Source organism: Dicentrarchus labrax, unplaced genomic scaffold (assembly GCF_905237075.1).
Source record: "Dicentrarchus labrax unplaced genomic scaffold, dlabrax2021, whole genome shotgun sequence".
Classification (NCBI taxonomy): Eukaryota; Metazoa; Chordata; class Actinopteri; family Moronidae; genus Dicentrarchus; species Dicentrarchus labrax.
The window spans coordinates 12,133,929-12,156,015 of NW_026136722.1; the positions used below are offsets into that span (position 1 = coordinate 12,133,929).

Genomic DNA, 22,087 nt, shown 5'->3' on the forward strand with positions numbered 1-22,087 from the left:
TTTTAAATTGTGTTTTACAAAATATACACACATAAGTCCACGATTTAAAAATATTTAGGTTGAGTGATGAAATTCAAAGAAAGTCCAAAGTCACAATGAGAAGATTTTTGTTTCTATCTCATGGAGTCTCACTATCTTGGAGGAGGTCCCGGGTGTGGCCTTGCTCTGTTTCAAGAATAAAAACCTCCCACGGTTTGGGCTCATCACTGCATTGAGCAACTCTCAATCAACAGACAAGATGACCAGTCTCACTGCTAAGGACAAGGACGCAGTCAGAACCTTCTGGGCTAAAGTGTCTGGAAAGGCAGAGGACATTGGCGCCGAAGCTCTGGCCAGGTAAAGATGAGAACATACTGACTGATATAAAATGCTCCAACATTAATTGATTCATTTTTATACCTACTCACCCATGTATAAATGTTTTTTTATTTTATTTTTTACCCAGGATGCTGGCTGTGTACCCGCAGACCAAGACTTACTTCTCCCACTGGAAGGACCAGAGCCCCACCTCTCCGTCAGCCAGGAAGCACGGAATAACTGTGATGACTGGAGTTTCAGATGCTGTGTCCAAAATCGACGACCTGAAAGGAGGTCTTCTGAGCCTCAGTGAGCTGCATGCCTTCACTCTGCGTGTGGACCCTGCTAACTTCAAGGTGCAGAGCTCAGGTTTTTAAAAGATTATAGGATTTATATGAAGTTTTCCTTTAACTGAATGTAGATAATGCTGTTCCTCTTTTGGCCTATAGATGTTGAAATTGGAGTATGGACTGATCATTAAGTGTTGGACATCTAAAAACTCAAATGTAACATCTGTGTGATTGACTTCTTTTGACAGATTCTCTCCCACAACATCCTTGTGGTCATGGCCATCATGTTCCCCACTGACTTCACTCCTGAGGTCCATGTGGCTATGGACAAGTTCCTGGCTGCTCTGGCTCTGGCCCTGGCTGAGAAATACCGATAAACAGCAAGAGAAGATGACGGAGACTGCAGCATAAGCTTACATTGCATGATGATTAATAAATGCATGAATGTAAAAATCCAAAGCAATTGTTTTTCTGGTTTGTTTGTGATTATTTGTGTCGTGAGAGTAGATCAAGTAGAATCAGAATAAAAAATAATCCAGTCAAAGTTTTGATAATGAATTATTACTATTTGATGTAGCTATCTTATTTTACTCTAGGAGTGTAGGCATTTTTCACATGTTTCATTATTATGTTAAGAATAGGCCTATAAAATATTAAACATATATATTAAATTTTACACTTGGCCATTAAGCAGAACATCAATGAATTAACAACATGAAAAACTGAATTTTATTTAGTAAACCAGATATTTTATCAACTGCTTCCTTTAAATTCTTCTTTTCTTCTATTCAAGTGTTGAACCAAAAGCTACATTATGAACATTTAAAGGCAACAATATATTCGTGGAACTACAGATAAGAAACCAGCCCAGTGTTTCCTCTGTAATGATAACAACAAAAACAGCAACAAGTATTTCACTCAGTAGAGTGCAGAAACCTCAGCAACAGATGGTGAAGCACCGACTGAAATGTCACCACAATTGCCAGATGTAACCATCGGGGATTGGCAAAGGTTTCTATTGTTTTTGTAGTATACGTTTTCTTATAAATATGTAGGCCTATGCAAACTCTTTTTGTAATAGTAATCGTGTAGTCTCCGTTCCCCACCATTTAAACATTATTTATTTAGAACATTTTGTTCACACATCACAGAAAATAGAAGGGCAGTATTTAACTATGCAAAAGAAACAGGTGTAATATCCCGAATAAGACTTCCTCATAAAGTCATGATGTTACATACCTCGGTACAGAAGGTGGCGGCATGCACCCGTTGGTTTGTAGTCCGCCAGTAGAAGAAAAACAAGGCTCCTTCGCAGACAAGATGGCGGCAAAAACAGGGGATTTTTCTTTTTTTTTTATGTGCTATTTTAGTGAATCATAACAGATCGGGTATGGGATTAATTTGCATTTGCTCCGGTTAAAGATGGCGAAACGTTTCTGTGGATGTAAGTTTTTAAACCAAGACAAATGCCAAAATGTGGCCTTCACACCTTGTTTTGAGCATAGCAGTTGTTGATCACTAGCGACCCCTGCTGGCCGGTTAAGAGGAGTGAGGAGTCAGCAGTCGGTATAAAACAGAGCAGTCAATAAAATAGGGTTTTCAAGTTTAAAAAAATAAGAACTATGAATTGACTTACATCAACCAGAGAGATCATTGAGCATACAGTCATGAATGTGCACAAAAAACACACTATGTTACTATTTTGGTAAAGTAATAAGAGTAATTGGTCCAGTAGTATGCAAAATGACCCAGGTCAGAAAGTATTATTTAGTGTATTAGAAATGATCGATGTAGGCTATACAAAAGTACACTTGTGTACAATTTACACTTACAAGTTTCACATAATTATAGTGCTAATTTCAGTCAGTCTGGCTGACTGCTCTTGAATGGACGTCAAGACATTACTGATGGTGCAGATTTGTCTTTCCCAGACGTCACCCATATGACTTGAAGCTGGAGTGTTCATGATGAATTCATATCCCAGTTCTTGCTTCAACAACTCATGCAAAGTTTGTCCCCCTGATCACATCTTAACTGGTTAAGAATGGTCCGAAACTATGAGAAGCCGCCTAGGCTAAAACTTAATGCTTCAGTGGCACATACATATATACTGGTTGTAAGCACTTGCACATACATGCATACTCTCATGCATATGCATACATACATACATGCATACATATACAGACATAAACACACACGCATGCATAATGTGAGAATGTAAACTGTGAGAATGTGTGTGTTTGAGTTTGTATACTGTAAGCCACCATACTTTAACTGGAAGTTGCTACCATAACCAGCACTTGGTGACAAGCTCAGCTCAATGAGCGGTAGTATGTGGTAGTGGGTGAGTTAATGTTTCTGCTTCATGAAACCGCCAAACCTTGTCACATTCAATTTAGAGTTCTTGAAGGCATTACTCCATTTGTTCTCTTTATAATATCACACTAGCCTTGGTCCAATTAATACAAGCTTTGGGGAAGAGTGCAAATCCATATTTACAGATGAATCAACATATTACAGTAGGTACTAGAGTAAGTAAAGGAAAAAGTAGTAGCAATGACATTAGTTTCACTAGCTATTTTACTGCACAGTTAATCCAAATATTATCGAAATGGCAGTATGGCTAGGTGCAAATTGCAGAAGCTGCAATTTTTTGATAAAGGTAAAAATTGTGACAAAATAGCATTATAATGAAGTACTGTAGTGCAGCAAAAATTCCCTGGCCTACAAAGCTTGTTATTCAGATTTAAGAAAACATGTTTGTTTGCTACACACCCCAAACAGTTTCACATCACAATGATATAGCACTTATGATGATTCATATTATGATTCCGATAATATTTCAATTAATTAATTGCAAATATTCTTCTGCATACTCCCACACTTATATTATACTTAATGCAGTGCAATTGAATTGTAATGCCATTTTAAGTATATTCCCAACTCAGTGGTGATATACAATTGTACTGCAAGTGTGTTTCACGTGCTCAAAAATCATTATTTTCACTGGTGTACTTCAGTACACTTAATGAGTACTGAGTCCCAGTTAACATACTATTTTCATTTAAAGTATACATCAAGGCGACAGAAAAGTATACACATAATAGAAGTGTACTTAGTACATTCTTTAACAAGTATATTTAAAGTATAATATTTTTTTACAAGGGTAATTATTAATGCAAAAAAACATCTGACCTGGAAAAGTCTGTACATTCAACCATTTTGCCAGCTGTAGGTTTTCCTGTGCTGGTCAGTAGATCCTGTGCTCACTGGTTCCAGATCCAACTTTTAAAGAAACTCTACTCCCCTCCCACAAGTAAGCGATTGGATGGGCGGTTCTGTGTTATGGATGATCACAAGAATGATAATAGAAGGGCGTATCTTTAACGCTTGTCTGTCTTAGATGATAATTCATATTAAAATAATCACATCAAGTGTGTTTAAGAAACGATTATGTAAAAACGGACTAAAAACTTTACCCAGGCTTATTTTCCGTTTGTGTCAGTATCAGAGAACAGAGAGCCACAGACTGATATATGCACATTGATCCAAGACCAAAGCAAAATGCCAGTTTGTCATGCAAAGACATAAAACGTAACAATAACAGGTTTACACACACAGCAAAAACCAAACATGAACCTGACTGCTGCCCATATCCTCCCACATCACTGGAGGTCCCAGGATCAGCACCTTGGACAGCAATGTTTGTATTTCAGGGCAGAATGATGAATGATTGCATACTAAGCTGAGGTGCAGCATGGTGCAAACTGCAGGTTGTTCTATTGATAGTCTGCAAATGTTATCTCTGTAGAGCATGTATACGCTGAGGCTAATTTTAGCTCTGCTTAGTTATCAGTACACCAACAAGTTGTGATGGAGACAAGGTTGGGTCAGAGTACTTTGAAATGTAATCAGTGACAGAATTCAAATGACAATTTTAGAATTATTAATGTAATCTATTGGATTGCACAAAAATACCACCTAAAATTTGAATTACTTCAAAATCAAACAATGGACATTTTTGGACACTTTTTGAGGGACTGCTGCTACTTGAACCTTCCAACTTGACTCAACACTGTTCTTTTTTTTTCCATCACTAAATGTCAGAGCAGATGCATTTTGCTCTATTGAAATAAGTTAATAGAGCATTGGTTATCATGAAATATGTCATATTTATATAGTCATATTAAAATAATAAATTAAATTGCTACATTTTAAAGCCATAATAAAAAAAATGGAATCAAGCAATGTATGACAATGTAACTATAATCTATTTACATCTTTTTTTCAAATGTAATCTGGGGTGTTCTTATAGGCTAATCAGTAGCTACCCAACTTACAGAAGCCCCATAAAGTCGCATTTACTAGATCCTGCTGGAAAATGAATAAAAGAATAAATTACAGCTCACTCAGCTTAAAATATTGCTATAAGTCTATGCTATTTTCAGTGGCTTAAAACATTAATTTCAACATTGACCTAATTAATGTAGAACATAAACCTTTCAGCAGCCAGCGTTTGTCAGTGGAATTTTTGGATTGTATTTTCCAAAATATCCACATAATTTGAAAATATTGAGGTTGAGCGATGAAACTCAAAGAAAGTGCAGAGTCACAATGAGAAGATTTTTGTTACTTGAGTCTCACTATCTTGGAGGAGGTCCCGGGTGTGGCCTTGCTCTGTTTCAAGCATAAAAACCTCCCATGGTTTGGTCTCATCACGGCATTGAGCAACTCTCAATCAACAGACAAGATGACCAGTCTCACTGCTAAGGACAAGGACGCAGTCAGAACCTTCTGGGCTAAAGTGTCCGGGAAGGCAGAGGACATTGGCGCCGATGCTCTGGCCAGGTAAAGATAAGAACATACTGACTGATATAAAATGCTCCAACATGAATTGATTCATTTACATACCTACTCACTCATGTATACAGTGGCGTGCACAGACTTTTTGAAGGGCGGGGGCAGAAAGAAAAAAAAGGGCACATATACCAAATCCTCACCACTATAGAGGGCACTTAACACGTGTTTTGGCTCCCAAGGGGGCACTTTAGCGCATGTTTTGGCTCTCAAGAGGGCACTTGAGGGCAGTTTAGCACATGTTTTGGCTCCCAAGAGGGCACTTTAGCACGCGTTTTTCAACAATTGGGCCACGAGGGGGGTTGTAGATAAGAACATTCGGACTGATATAAAATGCTCCAACATAAATTGATTCATTTATATACCTACTCACCCATGTATAAATGTTTTTTTATTTTATTTTTTACCCAGGATGCTGGCTGTGTACCCGCAGACCAAGACTTACTTCGCCCACTGGAAGGACCAGAGCCCCACCTCTCCCTCAGCCAGGAAGCACGGAATAACTGTGATGACTGGAGTTGCAGATGCTGTGACCAAAATCGACGACCTGAAAGGAGGTCTTCTGAGCCTCAGTGAGCTGCATGCCTTCACTCTGCGTGTGGACCCTGCTAACTTCAAGGTGCAGAGCTCAAGTTTTTAAAAGATAATATGATATGAAGCGTTCCTCTAACTGAATGTAGATGATGCTGTTCTTCTTTTGGCCTATACATATGAAAATTGGAGTATGGACTGATCATTAAGTGTTGGACAGCTAAAAACTCAAATGTAACATCTGTGTGATTGTCTTCTTTTGACAGATTCTCTCCCACAACATCCTTGTGGTCATGGCCATCATGTTCCCCACTGACTTCACTCCTGAGGTCCATGTGGCTATGGACAAGTTCCTGGCTGCTCTGGCTCTGGCCCTGGCTGAGAAATACCGATAAACAGCAGGAGAAGATGACGGAGACTGCAGCATGAGCTTACATTGCATGATGATCAATAAATGCATGAATGCAAAAATGCAAAGCAATTGTTTTTCTGGTTTGTTTGTGATGATTTGTGTCATTTGAGAGTAGATCAAAAGTCTCAACTACAAGACAGAATTTTAAAAAATCCAGTCAAGTTTTACACTTAACATTACAGCTGCAACAATTAGTTGATTAATTGATTAGTTTTGATAATGAATTATTGTTACTTTTTAGGTAAAAACATTCTGTAATTCCAGCTTCTTCAATGTTCTCTGTTTTATGTCACTGTAAATTTAACATCTTAGTACTGTTTGTCTGACAAAAGACATTTGAACCCTGGGAAACTTTGATGGGCATTTTTCACTATTTTCTGACATTTGATAGTCTAAATGATTCAGCAAGTAATTTACACACTAATTTGCCGAGTCATCGATAATAAAAAATAACCATTAGTTGTATTTGTAACATCTGTAGTGATAATTCTTAGAAAACAAAAAATATAAAATAGTTACACGTTGTCACTTTGTGCAAATCCTAAAAATTTCAAATACAATGTTTTAGTGAAATCAACATTTTTCTTAGAACATTTGGATAAATTAACTTCCTATGTGGCATTAGTCCCTTGTTACATGAAATAGGCCCTATGTAATAACTCATGAGTGTCATGTGACAACTGTCAGCCTTGAAAAAAAAAACGTATTTGTGCTTCTTCTGCTTCTTCTTCTTCTTCTTCTTCTTCTTCTTCTTCTTCTTCTTCTTATTATTATTATTATTACCAGTATTATTATTAGTAGTGTTATCAATATTGTTATTATTATACTGTTGTTGAATTAAGAATATAAAATATTGAACTTTCTGCATTCAATTGATAATAAAGCAGAAGACCACAAGGAATTAGCCTGAAACAGAAAAACTGGACTTTGGATGGTAAACCTGATAAATGGTGAACCTTTTCTTTTAAATTCTACTTTTTTTTTTTTTTTTTTTTTTTTTACCTGTTCAAGTGGTGATCCAAATACCACATCATGAACAATGTATTTGTGGAACTATTAATGTAACCAACCTGACATATTTTCCTCTATAATGATAATAACAATAATATAATAAGAACTTTGTTTATGTTACGTGATGATGGTAGAATCTTTTTTAAAGAAATGTTCACTGTTGCCACATTTCATCAGTGCTATAGTGTTGCTGTCTATACTTCCTGTGTCTGGTCAGTCAGAATAATATTTTTTATCCCAAATGAACATTTAATTTATGTTTACATGCAATTTAGGTATAATTACAGGAAAACAACTTGTTGAATTTGCTTATTTTTATTTGCTTTTGAGAAAAAAACAAAGAGCTTTTAAACAAATACAGCATGTGATAGTCTTCTTAGTGGTACTGCCTTCCCAGGGAGGACACCACCACAGCCAGGAACTTCTGAAAAGCTGCCTGGACATCACCAGTGAAGTCTTTACCCAGCTTTGCAGCAACCACAATGGTCAGGCAGTCAGACAACAGCTGCAAGACAACAAGCATCAGAAAACATTAACATGAAATGCGTTTGTTGAATAATGGTTGAATATGGATAACAGTAGTTACAGTTCCACAACTTTACCTTGAAATTGTCAGGGTCCACGTGCAGTTTCTCGGAGTGCAGCACGCTCAGTTCTGCATATGTGGCCTTGATGTCGTCCATGTTCTTCACAGCCCGGTCCAGACCGTGGAGGATGGTTGTTCCGTGTTTTGCGACCAACGGATTCGCAATGATTGCAGCGGCGTTGTAGAGGTTTCCAAAGTTGCCGAAATACCTCTGAGTCCAGGGGTAAACGACCAGACACCTGAGGGAACATGCAACGAGATAAACGTTACAGGCTAAGATAATGAGATTAAATAGGTGTTCCAGGAATATGAACATGCGTGCATACAGTGCACAAATAATAATCCTTGATTATTAATGTAAAAAACAAAACAAACATCTGACCTGGAAAGAGCTGCAGGTCCCACGACCTCATACTCCATCTTGGAGAAAATGTCCTGGATGGTGGCGCGCTCGAAGTCTGACCATTCAACCATTTTGCCGGCTGTAGATTTTCCTGTGCAGATCGGTAGATCCTGTGCTCGTCGGCTCCAGAACCAGCTTTTAAAGAAACCCTACACCCCTCCCAGCAACAAGCGATGCGATGGGCGGTGGGCTGGACGAGTTCTGTGTTATTGATGATCACAAGAGAGATAATAGAAGGGCGTACCTGCACCACTTGTCTTTCTGAAACATAGGAAATGTTTATTTTCTGACCGTAAAGTCTGATGCAAAGTAAAAGAAAAGGCCTCACACGTAAATATATATATATATTAAAATGACAGGATCCAGATATCAAGTGTGTTTAAAAGGCAATTATGTAAAAAGGGTTTTACAGTCTTTACTGAGACTTATTTTCCGTTTCTGTCAGTATATTTTGGTCACATGGGCGCAAATTCAAGTGTCCACAATTTGTTGGCAGGGAGCCACAGACGGATATATGCACATTGATGACCAAGATCAAAGCGAACTGTCAGTTTGTTACCAAGAGACAGATAACGGCACAATAACAGGTTTACCCGCACAGCAAAAAACAACTGTGGACCTGAACCTCGCCCTGGAGGTCCCAGGATCAGCACCTTGGACAGCGATCATTAAAGTTCAGTGCGGAATGATCGCACATTAAAAAAAGATAAAACATGTTGAATGACCACCTGAGCACAGGCAAGATGGAGCAAACAGCAAGTTGTTCTATTGATAGTCTGTTAATGTTATCTCTGCCGAACATGTACACCCTAGGCTATTTTTTTCTAGCTCTGCTTAGCTATCAGTACACCAACAGGTGGTTGTGATATAGACTGGGTTGGGTCAGATTACTTTGTAATGTAGTCCTTGACTGAATACAAAATACATGGCAATTTTGTACTTGTTAGTAAATGAATTTGATTTTTAAAGAAAAACACTTTTGGATTACTATAATATAAAACATAATATTATACCGTATGCTAAAGATTTGCTTGTTGCATTTTGTTGCATACGTGACTTAAAACATTAGTAAACGTTAACCTAATTAACGTATCAGTGTACATATTAAAGTAATAATAAATTAATAATAAAATAATTTGATTTAAAAAAAATCTAATCTTAACAGTTTTGGATTACTTCAAAATAAAACATAATATTATACCTACCATATGCTAAAGAATTGACTCAGAAATGCATGTTACACATTTTTGAATTAATTTGGTGATATTACCAGGAATGGGAGGCTGTTTTTGAGGAACTGCTGCTGCTTGAACCTCCCAACTTGAGTCAACACCGTTCTTTTTACTCCAAGGTTCGCCACTAAGTGGAGCACTAGCCTAAGAAACTCCGTATGTTAGAGGAGACGCACTTTTCATTAGTATATATAATAATACATTGATTATCATGAAAAAGTACTATAATTTCAAAATTGCTATATTTTAAATCCTTAATCAAAATATGTAATCAAGTAACCCTTGACAATGTAAAACTAATCGTATTACACATGTAGCATTAGTAAGGCTGCTTATGTTTTGTTATCTGATTACTTAATTTTGATGACATGTAATCAGGTACTACCCAACTCTGGATACTGAAACCCCATAAAGTCACATGTAGCTTACCTGATCCTGCGGGAAAATAAATAAAAGAAAACACTGTGGGCTACACATCTCTCTAACAGCTTAAAATCTTATAAAAAAACAAATGTTATGGTATTAATATAGTATAAATATGGCTGTGTGACTCAGTCTGAGGCAGCAAAATGAAAAATACATAGGTTGACTTAAAAACGAAAAACGGACTGTACTTTTTAGTGTAGCCCTCCTGCCTAATTTTAGTGTCCTATAAGGGTCCTATGTGAAAGCTGTCAGGTTTTTTAAATAATAACTGTATTATATGTGGTTTAAATCCCTTTGTCTGCATACAGGCCAGTTCTGACTTCAAGTGGCCATAAGTCTCCATCTAAAATATATTTTAAATGATTAAGTAGAAGCCTATCACACACCTTTATTTTATTTTATTTTTATTTTTTATTTTTGTATTTTAACATGTATTTAACCACATGGGAGATGCAATTGGGATTGTAGTGCAACTTTTAAATTGTGTTTTCCAAAATATACACACATAAATCCACGATTTAAAAATATTTAGGTTGAGTGATGAAATTCAAAGAAAGTCCAAAGTCACAATGAGAAGATTTTTGTTTCTATCTAATGGAGTCTCACTATCTTGGAGGAGGTCCCGGGTGTGGCCTTGCTCTGTTTCAAGAATAAAAACCTCCCACGGTTTGGGCTCATCACTGCATTGAGCAACTCTCAATAAACAGACAAGATGACCAGTCTCACTGCTAAGGACAAGGACGCAGTCAGAACCTTCTGGGCTAAAGTGTCTGGAAAGGCAGAGGACATTGGCGCCGAAGCTCTGGCAAGGTAAAGATGAGAACATACTGACTGATATAAAATGCTCCAACATTAATTGATTCATTTATATACCTACTCACCCATGTATAAATGTTTTTTTATTTTATTTTTTACCCAGGATGCTGGCTGTGTACCCGCAGACCAAGACTTACTTCTCCCACTGGAAGGACCAGAGCCCCACCTCTCCCTCAGCCAGGAAGCACGGAATAACTGTGATGACTGGAGTTGCAGATGCTGTGTCCAAAATCGACGACCTGAAAGGAGGTCTTCTGAGCCTCAGTGAGCTGCATGCCTTCACTCTGCGTGTGGACCCTGCTAACTTCAAGGTGCAGAGCTCAGGTTTTTAAAAGATTATAGGATTTATATGAAGTTTTCCTTTAACTGAATGTAGATAATGCTGTTCCTCTTTTGGCCTATACATGTTGAAATTGGAGTATGGACTGATCATTAAGTGTTGGACATCTAAAAACTCAAATGTAACATCTGTGTGACTGTCTTCTTTTGACAGATTCTCTCCCACAACATCCTTGTGGTCATGGCCATCATGTTCCCCACTGACTTCACTCCTGAGGTCCATGTGGCTATGGACAAGTTCCTGGCTGCTCTGGCTCTGGCCCTGGCTGAGAAATACCGATAAACAGCAGGAGAAGATGACGAAGACTGCAGCATGAGCTTACATTGCATGATGATCAATAAATGCATGAATGCAAAAATGCAAAGCAATTGTTTTTCATGGTTTGTTTGTGATGATTTGTGTCGTGAGAGTAGATCAAGTAGAATCAGAATAAAAAAATAATCCAGTCAAAGTTTTGATAATGAATTATTACTATTTGATGTAGCTATCTTATTTTACTCTAGGAGTGTAGGCATTTTTCACATGTTTCATTATTATGTTAAGAATAGGCCTATAAAATATTAAACATATATATTAAATTTTACACTTGGCCATTAAGCAGAACATCAATGAATTAACAACATGAAAAACTGAATTTGATTTAGTAAACCAGATATTTTATCAACTGCTTCCTTTAAATTCTTCTTTTCTTCTATTCAAGTGTTGAACCAAAAGCTACATTATGAACATTTAAAGGCAACAATATATTCGTGGAACTACAGATAAGAAACCAGCCCAGTGTTTCCTCTGTAATGATAACAACAAAAACAGCAACAAGTATTTCACTCAGTAGAGTGCAGAAACCTCAGCAACAGATGGTGAAGCACCTACTGAAATGTCACCACAATTGCCAGATGTAACCATCGGGGATTGGCAAAGGTTTCTATTGTTTTTGTAGTATACGTTTTCTTATAAATATGTAGGCCTATGCAAACTCTTTTTGTAATAGTAATCGTGTAGTCTCCGTTCCCCACCATTTAAACATTATTTATTTAGAACATTTTGTTCACACATCACAGAAAATAGAAGGGCAGTATTTAACTATGCAAAAGAAACAGGTGTAATATCCCGAATAAGACTTCCTCATAAAGTCATGATGTTACATACTTCGGTACAGAAGGTGGCGGCATGCACCCGTTGGTTTGTAGTCCGCCAGTAGAAGAAAAACAAGGGTCCCTCGCAGACAAGATGGCGGCAAAAACAGGGGATTTTTAGGGACAGAGCCAGCGACCGCTGGAGGTCCCTATTGTTTTTGCTCGATTTCTTCTTCTTACCTATTATTTTTAGCCCCCATTGACTGCATTTTTGCCCCCCTGAACATATACGAAAAGTCAATTTTATTTGGCAAAGTTGTCAGGCCTGGTGAAAATGGGGAAATTCTATGCGTCGCTTTCGGGTTGGCCACTAGGTGGCGCCTCTACCATAAAAAGTGCGTTTAGGCTAATAACTTCTGCATAGTTTGTCGCACATTCATAAACCTTGTATCCACGCGTTCGGTGAATGGAGCTGAATCTCCTCATATAGGCCCCGCCCACTTCCGCCTATAATTTTTATTCGTTAGGGCGCGAAATGTCCTTAAACTACTTTTTCGTGGTCCTCCTACACGCTTTTTCTGATTCGCATGAAATTTTTCACCTAGCACCTGGGGACCACCCTGGCAAAAAGAGTAATTTGAACATTTTTGAAATTTCAAAAAATAAGAACGCTATTAAATTCCAACTTCCTGTAGATTTTTCGTCAAAAAAGGAAGAGGACAATTTCTCCACATTGCTATGTCCGATTGACACCAAACTTGGGTCCATAGTTCCACATGTCTTCCTTAAGCATCATGCACAATTTCAGGCCATCGCCACTAGGTGGCGCTCTTTAAAATGTAGAAGTTTATATCTCTACAACGGTATGTGTGATTAAGATGAAACTTAATACGATGCTTCCCCATGGCTCCCTGAAGCTCGCTAAAAAATGTGTCAACAATCCGCCACTAGGTGGCACTCTGGTGGCATGGTAAATCACTGTGCGGAGACCGTAATAGTTATGAATATTAAATTCACAGGGCACGTGTAGAGAGGGGCCTGAAGCTCACATACCAAAAATCGTGTTTGTCGTGTGTGTAGCGCCCCCTACAGGATAAAAAAACAGCAGCCCCGGCGCCACGTTTCACCGATATGTACGAAACTCGGTAGGCATGTGTAACATGCCGGGACGTACAAAAAAGCCTCTTGGACCCATACCCGAAACCCCACAGGAAGTCGGCCATTTTGATTTAAAGTTTAACTTTCGGCGAACTTTTCGCGTTGTATTTGAACGAACTCCTCCTAGGGAATTTATCAGATCTGCTTCAAAATTGGTCAGTACAGTCATAAAATGGTGCTGATTAAAAGTTGTGCTATTTGAGACTGTACGTTGAATGGGGTGTCTGTGGCGTGAGGTCAAAGTTGGCCACTTTGAATTCTGTCGTCATACAAACTGATAGAAAAGTTGAGCTGTGACTGTACATTAAACCGCGTGCCAGTGACAACTTGTCCATTTCAGCAGATTCACCATAAAATAGTACTCATAACTTCAGTGTGCAATGTCCAATCTCCAATAAACTTCATATATTCTGAAACAGTTTTGCCCTGAACACGTCCTCATAACTTCAGCGTACTTGGTCCAATCTCAATGAAACTTCACGTCTTTGATAACACACTCGCCTTGAACATGTCTACATGACAACATTCAGACATAGTGATAGCGCCACCTACTGCCAACAGGAAGTAAGCGCTGCATGACGATTTTGAGCTGAGTTACGTGAAATGACCGTGCCAGTGACGACTTGTCGAATTCAGCTGATTCGCCATAAAACAGCACTCATAACTTAAGTGTGCAATGTCCAATCTCCAATAAACTTCATATATTCTGTAACAGTCTCACCCTGAACACGTCCTCATAACTTCAGCGTACGTGGTTCAATCTCAATGAAACTTCACGTGTGTTATAACAGTCCCGCCCTGAACTTTTCTATATGACAATATTAAGACAAAGTGATAGCGCCACCTACTGGCAACAGGAAGTAAGCACTGTGTGGCAGTTTTGAGCTGATTTACATGAATTTTCATGTCGTGGTCCGCACGTGTAACGACGGCACGCGACGCGGCCGCAGCACACCCCGAGTGGCGTGGAGTGCGAGGTCCCGCTCAACGCTGCTTGCAGCTTTAATTCTTCTTTTTTTATGTGCTATTTTAGTGAATCATAACAGATCGGGTATGGGATTAATCTGCATTTGCTCCGGTTAAAGATGGCGAAACGTTTCTGTGGCTGTAAGTTTTTAAACCAAGACAAATGCCAAAATGTGGCCTTCACACCTTGTTTTGAGCATAGCAGTTGTTGATCACTAGCGACCCCTGCTGGCCGGATAAGAGGAGTGAGGAGTCAGCAGTCGGCATAAAACAGAGCAGTCAATAAAATAGGGTTTTCAAGTTTAAAAAAATAAGAACTATGAATTGACTTACATCAACCAGAGAGATCATTGAGCATACAGTCATGAATGTGCACAAAAAACACACTATGTTGCTATTTTGGTAAAGTAATAAGAGTAATTGGTCCAGTAGTATGCAAAATGACCCAGGTCAGAAAATATTATTTAGTGTATTAGAAATGATCGATGTAGGCTATACAAAAGTACACTTGTGTACAATTTACACTTACAAGTTTCACATAATTATAGTGCTAATTTAAGTCAGTCTGGCTGACTGCTGTTGAATGGACGTCAAGACATTACTGATGGTGCAGATTTGTCTTTCCCAGACGTCACCCATATGACTTGAAGCTGGAGTGTTCACGATGAATTCATATCCCAGTTCTTGCTTCAATAACTCATGCAAAGTTTGTCCCCTTGATCACATCTTAACTTGTTAAGAATGGTCCGAAACTATGAGAAGCCGCCTAGGCTAAAACTGAATGCTTCAGTGGCACATACATATATACTGGTTGTAAGCACTTGCACATACATGCATACTCTCATGCATATGCATACATACATGCATGCATACATATACAGACATAAACACACACGCATGCATAATGTGAGAATTTAAACTGGGAGAATGTGTGTGCTTGAGTTTGTATACTGTAAGCCACCATACTTTAACTGGAAGTTGCTACCATAACCAGCGCTTGGTGACAAGCTCAGCTCAATGAGCGGTAGTATGTGGTAGTGGGTGAGTTAATGTTTCTGCTTCATGAAACCGCCAAACCTTGTCACATTCAATTTAGAGTTCTTGAAGGCATTACTCCATTTGTTCTCTTTATAATATCACACTAGCCTTGGTCCAATTAATAGCTTTGAGGAAGAGTGCAAATCCATATTTACAAATGAATCAACATATTACAGTAGGTACTAGAGTAAGTAAAGGAAAAAGTAGTAGCAGTGATATTAGTTTCACTAGCTATTTTGCTGCACAGTTAATCCAAATATTATCGAAATGGCAGTATGGCTAGGTGCAAATCGCAAATTTGTGACAAAATAGCATTATAATGAAGTACTGTAGTGCAGCAAAGATTCCCTGGCCTACAAAGCTTGTTATTCAGATTTAAGAAAACATGTTCGTTTGCTACACACCCCAAACAGTTTCACATCACCATGATATAGCACTTATGATGATTCATATTATGATTCCGATAATATTTCAATTAATTAATTGCAAATATTCTTCTGCATACTCCCACACTTATATTATACTTAATGCAGTACAATTGAATTGTAATGCCATTTTAAGTATATTCCCAACTCAGTGGTGATATACAATTGTACTGCAAGTGTGTTTCACATGCTCAAAAATCATTATTTTCCCTGGTGTACTTCAGTACACTGAATGAGTACTGAGTCCCAATTAACATACTATTTTCATTTAAAGTATACATCAAGGCGACAGAAAAGTATACACATAATAGAAGTGTACTTAGTACATTCTTTAACAAGTATATTTAAAGTATAATATTTTTAAGGGTAATTATTAATGCAAAAAAACATCTGACCTGGAAAAGTCTGTACATTCAACCATTTTGCCAGCTGTAGGTTTTCCTGTGCTGGTCAGTAGATCCTGTGCTCACTGGTTCCAGATCCAACTTTTAAAGAAACTCTACTCCCCTCCCACAAGTAAGCGATTGGATGGGCGGTTCTGTGTTATGGATGATCACAAGAATGATAATAGAAGGGCGTATCTTTAACGCTTGTCTGTCTTAGATGATAATTCATATTAAAATAATCACATCAAGTGTGTTTAAGAAACGTTTTTGTAAAAACGGACTAAAAACTTTACTCAGGCTTATTTTCCGTTTGTGTCAGTATCAGAGAACAGAGAGCCACAGACTGATATATGCACATTGATCCAAGACCAAAGCAAAATGCCAGTTTGTCATGCAAAGACAGGAAACGTAACAATAACAGGTTTACACACACAGCAAAAACCAAACATGAACCTGAATGCTGCCCATATCCTCCCACATCACTGGAGGTCCCAGGATCAGAACCTTGGACAGCAATGTTTGTATTTCAGGGCAGAATGATGAATGATTGCACACTAAGCTGAGGTGCAGGATGGTGCAAACTGCAGGTTGTTCTATTGATAGTCTGCAAATGTTATCTCTGTAGAGCATGTATACGCCGAGGCTAATTTTAGCTCTGCTTAGTTATCAGTACACCAACAAGTTGAGATGGAGACAAGGTTGGGTCAGAGTACTTTGAAATGTAATCAGTGACAGAATTCAAATGACAATTTTAGAATTATTAATGTAATCTATTGGATTGCACAAAAATACCACCTAAAATTTGAATTACTTCAAAATCAAACAATGGACATTTTTGGACACTTTTTGAGGGACTGCTGCTACTTGAACCTTCCAACTTGACTCAACACTGTTCTTTTTTCTTCCATCACTAAATGTCAGAGCAGATGCATTTTGCTCTATTGAAATAAGTTAATAGAGCATTGATTATCATGAAATATGTCATATTTATATAGTCATATTAAAATAATAAATTAAATTGCTATATTTTAAAGCCATAATAAAAAAAAAATGGAATCAAGCAATGTATGACAATGTAACTATAATCTATTTACATCTTTTTTTCAAATGTAATCTGGGGTGTTCTTATAGGCTAATCAGTAGCTACCCAACTTACAGAAGCCCCATAAAGTCGCATTTACTAGATCCTGCTGGAAAATGAATAAAAGAATAAATTAAAGCTCACTCAGCTTAAAATCTTGCTATAAGTCTATGCTATTTTCAGTGGCTTAAAACATTAATTTCAACATTGACCTAATTAATGTAGAACATAAACCTTTCAGCAGCCAGCGTTTGTCAGTGGAATTTTTGGATTGTATTTTCCAAAATATCCACATAATTTGAAAATATTGAGGTTGAGCGATGAAATTCAAAGAAAGTGCAATGAGAAGATGAGAAGATTTTTGTTTCTTGAGTCTCACTATCTTGGAGGAGGTCCCGGGTGTGGCCTTGCTCTGTTTCAAGCATAAAAACCTCCCATGGTTTGGTCTCATCACGGCATTGAGCAACTCTCAATCAACAGACAAGATGACCAGTCTCACTGCTAAGGACAAGGACGCAGTCAGAACCTTCTGGGCTAAAGTGTCCGGAAAGGCAGAGGACATTGGCGCCGATGCTCTGGCCAGGTAAAGATAAGAACATACTGACTGATATAAAATGCTCCAACATGAATTGATTCATTTACATACCTACTCACTCATGTATACAGTGGCGTGCACAGACTTTTTGAAGGGCAGGGGTGGAAAGAAAAAAAAGGGCACATATACCGTGTCCTCACCACTATAGAGGGCACTTAACACGTGTTTTGGCTCCCAAGGGGGCACTTTAGCACGCGTTTTTCAACAATTGGACCACGAGGGGGGGTGTAGATAAGAACATTCGGACTGATATAAAATGCTCCAACATTAATTGATTCATTTATATACCTACTCACCCATGTATAAATGTTTTTTATTTTATTTTTTACCCAGGATGCTGGCTGTGTACCCGCAGACCAAGACTTACTTCGCCCACTGGAAGGACCAGAGCCCCACCTCTCCCTCAGCCAGGAAGCACGGAATAACTGTGATGACTGGAGTTGCAGATGCTGTGACCAAAATCGACGACCTGAAAGGAGGTCTTCTGAGCCTCAGTGAGCTGCATGCCTTCACTCTGCGTGTGGACCCTGCTAACTTCAAGGTGCAGAGCTCAAGTTTTTAAAAGATAATATGATATGAAGCGTTCCTCTAACTGAATGTAGATAATGCTGTTCTTCTTTTGGCCTATACATATGAAAATTGGAGTATGGACTGATCATTAAGTGTTGGACATCTAAAAACTCAAATGTAACATCTGTGTGACTGTCTTCTTTTGACAGATTCTCTCCCACAACATCCTTGTGGTCATGGCTATCATGTTCCCCACTGACTTCACTCCTGAGGTCCATGTGGCTATGGACAAGTTCCTGGCTGCTCTGGCTCTGGCCCTGGCTGAGAAATACAGATAAACAGCAGGAGAAGATGACGGAGACTGCAGCATGAGCTTACATTGCATGATGATCAATAAATGCATGAATGCAAAAATGCAAAGCAATTGTTTTTCTGGTTTGTTTGTGATGATTTGTGTCATTTGAGAGTAGATCAAAAGTCTCAACTACAAGACAGAATTTTAAAAAATCCAGTCAAGTTTTACACTTAACATTACAGCTGCAACAATTAGTTGATTAATTGATTAGTTTTGATAATGAATTATTGTTACTTTTTAGGTAAAAACATTCTGTAATTCCATCTTCTTCAATGTTCTCTGTTTTATGTCACTATAAATTTAATATCTTAGTACTGTTTGTCTGACAAAAGACATTTGAACCCTGGGAAACTTTGATGGGCATTTTTCACTATTTTCTGACATTTGATAAGTGATTCATCAAGTAATTTACACACTAATTTGCCGAGTCATCGATAATAAAAATAACCATTAGTTGCATTTGTAACATCTGTAGTGATAATTTTTAGAAAACAAAAAATATAAAATAGTTACACGTTATCACTTTGTGCAAATCCTAAAAATTTCAAATACAATGTTTTAGCGAAATCAACATTTTTCTTAGAACATTTGGATAAATTAACTTCCTATGTGGCATTAGTCCCTTGTTACATGAAATAGGCCCTATGTAACAACTCATGAGTGTCATGTGACAACTGTCAGCCTTGAAAAAAAAAAAACATATTTGTGCTTCTTCTTCTTCTTCTTCTTCTTCTTCTTCTTCTTATTATTATTATTATTATCATTATTATCAGTATTATTAGTAGTAGTGTTATCAATATTGTTATTATTATACTGTTGTTGAATTAAGAATATAAAATATTAAACTTTCTGCATTCAATTGATAATAAAGCAGAAGACCACAAGGAATTAGCCTGAAACAGAAAAACTGCACTTTGGATGGTAAACCTGATAAATTGTGAACCTTTTCTTTTAAATTCTACTTTTTTTTTTTTTTCCAAGTGAAAAAGGTGATCCAAGTACCACATCATGAACAATATATTTGTGGAACTATTAATGTAACCAACCTGACATATTTTCCTCTATAATGATAATAACAATAATATAATAAGACTTTGTTTATGTTACGAGATGATGGTAGTATCTTTTTTAAAGAAATGTTCACTGTTGCCACATTTCATCAGTGCTATAGTGTTTCTGTCTATACTTCCTGTGTCTGGTCAGTCAAAATAATATTTTTTATCCCAAATGGACATTAATTTATGTTTACATGCAATTTAAGTATAATTACAGGAAAACAACTTGTTGAATTTGCTGATTTTTTATTTGCTTTTGAGAAAAAAAACAAAGAGCTTTTAAACAAATAAACAGCATGTGATAGTCTTCTTAGTGGTACTGCATTCCCAGGGAGGACACCACCACAGCCAGGAACTTCTGAAAAGCTGCCTGGACATCACCAGTGAAGGCTTTACCCAGCTTTGCAGCAACCACAATGGTCAGGCAGTCAGACAACAGCTGCAAGACAACAAGCATCAGAAAACATTAACATGAAATGCGTTTGTTGAATAATGGTTGAATATGGATAACAGTAGTTACAGTTCCACAACTTTACCTTGAAATTGTCAGGGTCCACGTGCAGTTTCTCGGAGTGCAGCACGCTCAGTTCTGCATATGTGGCCTTGATGTCGTCCATGTTCTTCACAGCCCGGTCCAGACCGTGGAGGATGGTTGTTCCGTGTTTTGCGACCAACGGATTCGCAATGATAGCAGCGGCGTTGTAGAGGTTTCCAAAGTTGCCGAAATACCTCTGAGTCCAGGGGTAAACGACCAGACACCTGAGGGAACATGCAAAAAGATAAACGTTACAGGCTAAAATAATGAGATTAAATAGGTGTTCCAGGAATATGAACATGCGTGCATACAGTGCACAAATAATAATCCTTGATTATTAATGTAAAAAAACAAAACAAACATCTGACCTGGAAAGAGCTGCAGGTCCAACGACCTCATACTCCATCTTAGAGAAGATGTCCTGGATGGTGGCGCGCTCGAAGTCTGACCATTCAACCATTTTGCCGTCTGTAGATTTTCCTGTTCAGGTCAGTAGATCCTGTGCTCGTCGGCTCCAGAACCAGCTTTTAAAGAAACCCTACACCCCTTCGAGAAACAAACGATTGGGTGGGCCGGAAAAACGATGTGGGATTTGCACCAATGATAATGGTTATCTGCGCCTCTCATATTGTTTCTGAGACAGAAACCACTTGTCTTTCTGAAACATATGAAATGTTTATTTTCTGACCGTAAAGTCTGATGCAAAGTAAAAGAAAAGGCCTCACACGTAAAAAAAAAATATATATTAAAATGACAGGATCCAGATATCAAGTGTGTTTAAAAGGCAATTATGTAAAAAGGGTTTTACAGTCTTATTTTCCGTTTCTGTCAGTATCTTTTGGTCACATGGGCGCAAATTCAAGTGTTCACAATTTGTTGGCAGGGAAAACAGGTTTACCCGCACAGCAAAAACCAACTGTGGACCTGAACCTCGCCCTGGAGGTCCCAGGATCAGCACCTTGGACAGCGATCATTAAAGTTCAGTGCGGAATGATCGCACATTAAAAAAAGATAAAACATATTGAATGACCACCTGAGCACAGGCAAGATGGAGCAAACACCAAGTTGTTCTATTTATAGTCTGTTAATGTTATCTCTGCCGAACATGTACACCCTAGGCTATTTTTTTCTAGCTCTGCTTAGCTATCAGTACACCAACAGGTGGTTGTGATATAGACTGGGTTGGGTCAGATTACTTTGTAATGTAGTCCTTGACTGAATACAAAATACATGGCAATTTTGTACTTGTTAGTGAATGAATTTGATTTAAAAAAAAAAAAATCGGTAACACTTTATATTAAGGTACACCAATTCACCATTAATTAGTTGTTTATTAGCATGTAAATTAGTAACATATTGGCTCTTAAATAGTCATTATTAATACTTATTAATGCCTTATTCTGCATGGCCTTATTATACAACCAGTAAGCCATTAACTAAGAGTTTTCCCTCAATAACCTCAGAATTATTGCTTATTAGTAGTAAGTTAAGAAGTTGTTGTATATGAATTACCATCTCAATATGCTAATATGTCCTAATAACTCTATATTAAGTCTTTGTGACTTAGAATATGTTCCCCATACTAAAGTGACATCTTGATCATTACTAATTCACTAATAGTTGAACACTTATTAACCAACACATGTTCCCTAATCTAAAGTTGCCTCCTTTTCACACTTAGTTAATATATTATGGCACATAACTACTGC

At 37.8% G+C, this 22,087-nt stretch overlaps 6 protein-coding genes across 6 annotated transcripts; 4 read left to right on the forward strand and 2 right to left on the reverse strand.

Moving 5' to 3' along the window:
• The first annotated feature begins 195 nt into the window (after window positions 1–195).
• Window positions 196–1,046, forward strand: LOC127357141 (hemoglobin embryonic subunit alpha-like). Its single transcript, XM_051389365.1, has 3 exons — window positions 196–336; window positions 446–653; window positions 836–1,046. The coding sequence occupies exons 1-3, from the start codon at window positions 239–241 to the stop codon at window positions 962–964; spliced, it is 435 nt and encodes a 144-aa protein (XP_051245325.1). The 5' UTR covers window positions 196–238; the 3' UTR covers window positions 965–1,046.
• Window positions 1,047–5,296: 4,250 nt separating this feature from the next.
• On the forward strand, window positions 5,297–6,456 carry LOC127357138 (hemoglobin embryonic subunit alpha-like). The gene is made up of 3 exons (XM_051389361.1): window positions 5,297–5,435; window positions 5,856–6,063; window positions 6,242–6,456. Exons 1-3 carry the CDS (start codon window positions 5,338–5,340, stop codon window positions 6,368–6,370), a joined length of 435 nt encoding a protein of 144 aa, XP_051245321.1. The 5' UTR covers window positions 5,297–5,337; the 3' UTR covers window positions 6,371–6,456.
• A 1,238-nt stretch (window positions 6,457–7,694) lies between these two features.
• LOC127357135 (hemoglobin subunit beta-2) lies at window positions 7,695–8,509 on the reverse strand. The gene is made up of 3 exons (XM_051389358.1): window positions 8,367–8,509; window positions 8,001–8,223; window positions 7,695–7,903 (listed from the first exon to the last, which is right to left on the reverse strand). The coding sequence occupies exons 1-3, from the start codon at window positions 8,456–8,458 to the stop codon at window positions 7,775–7,777; spliced, it is 444 nt and encodes a 147-aa protein (XP_051245318.1). The 5' UTR covers window positions 8,459–8,509; the 3' UTR covers window positions 7,695–7,774.
• A 2,216-nt stretch (window positions 8,510–10,725) lies between these two features.
• Window positions 10,726–11,569, forward strand: LOC127357140 (hemoglobin embryonic subunit alpha). Its single transcript, XM_051389363.1, has 3 exons — window positions 10,726–10,855; window positions 10,965–11,172; window positions 11,355–11,569. The coding sequence occupies exons 1-3, from the start codon at window positions 10,758–10,760 to the stop codon at window positions 11,481–11,483; spliced, it is 435 nt and encodes a 144-aa protein (XP_051245323.1). The 5' UTR covers window positions 10,726–10,757; the 3' UTR covers window positions 11,484–11,569.
• A 6,221-nt stretch (window positions 11,570–17,790) lies between these two features.
• Window positions 17,791–18,857, forward strand: LOC127357142 (hemoglobin embryonic subunit alpha). Its single transcript, XM_051389366.1, has 3 exons — window positions 17,791–17,911; window positions 18,257–18,464; window positions 18,643–18,857. The coding sequence occupies exons 1-3, from the start codon at window positions 17,814–17,816 to the stop codon at window positions 18,769–18,771; spliced, it is 435 nt and encodes a 144-aa protein (XP_051245326.1). The 5' UTR covers window positions 17,791–17,813; the 3' UTR covers window positions 18,772–18,857.
• Window positions 18,858–20,069: 1,212 nt separating this feature from the next.
• Window positions 20,070–20,877, reverse strand: LOC127357136 (hemoglobin subunit beta). Its single transcript, XM_051389359.1, has 3 exons — window positions 20,747–20,877; window positions 20,380–20,602; window positions 20,070–20,282 (listed from the first exon to the last, which is right to left on the reverse strand). The coding sequence occupies exons 1-3, from the start codon at window positions 20,836–20,838 to the stop codon at window positions 20,154–20,156; spliced, it is 444 nt and encodes a 147-aa protein (XP_051245319.1). The 5' UTR covers window positions 20,839–20,877; the 3' UTR covers window positions 20,070–20,153.
• Window positions 20,878–22,087: the final 1,210 nt, after the last annotated feature.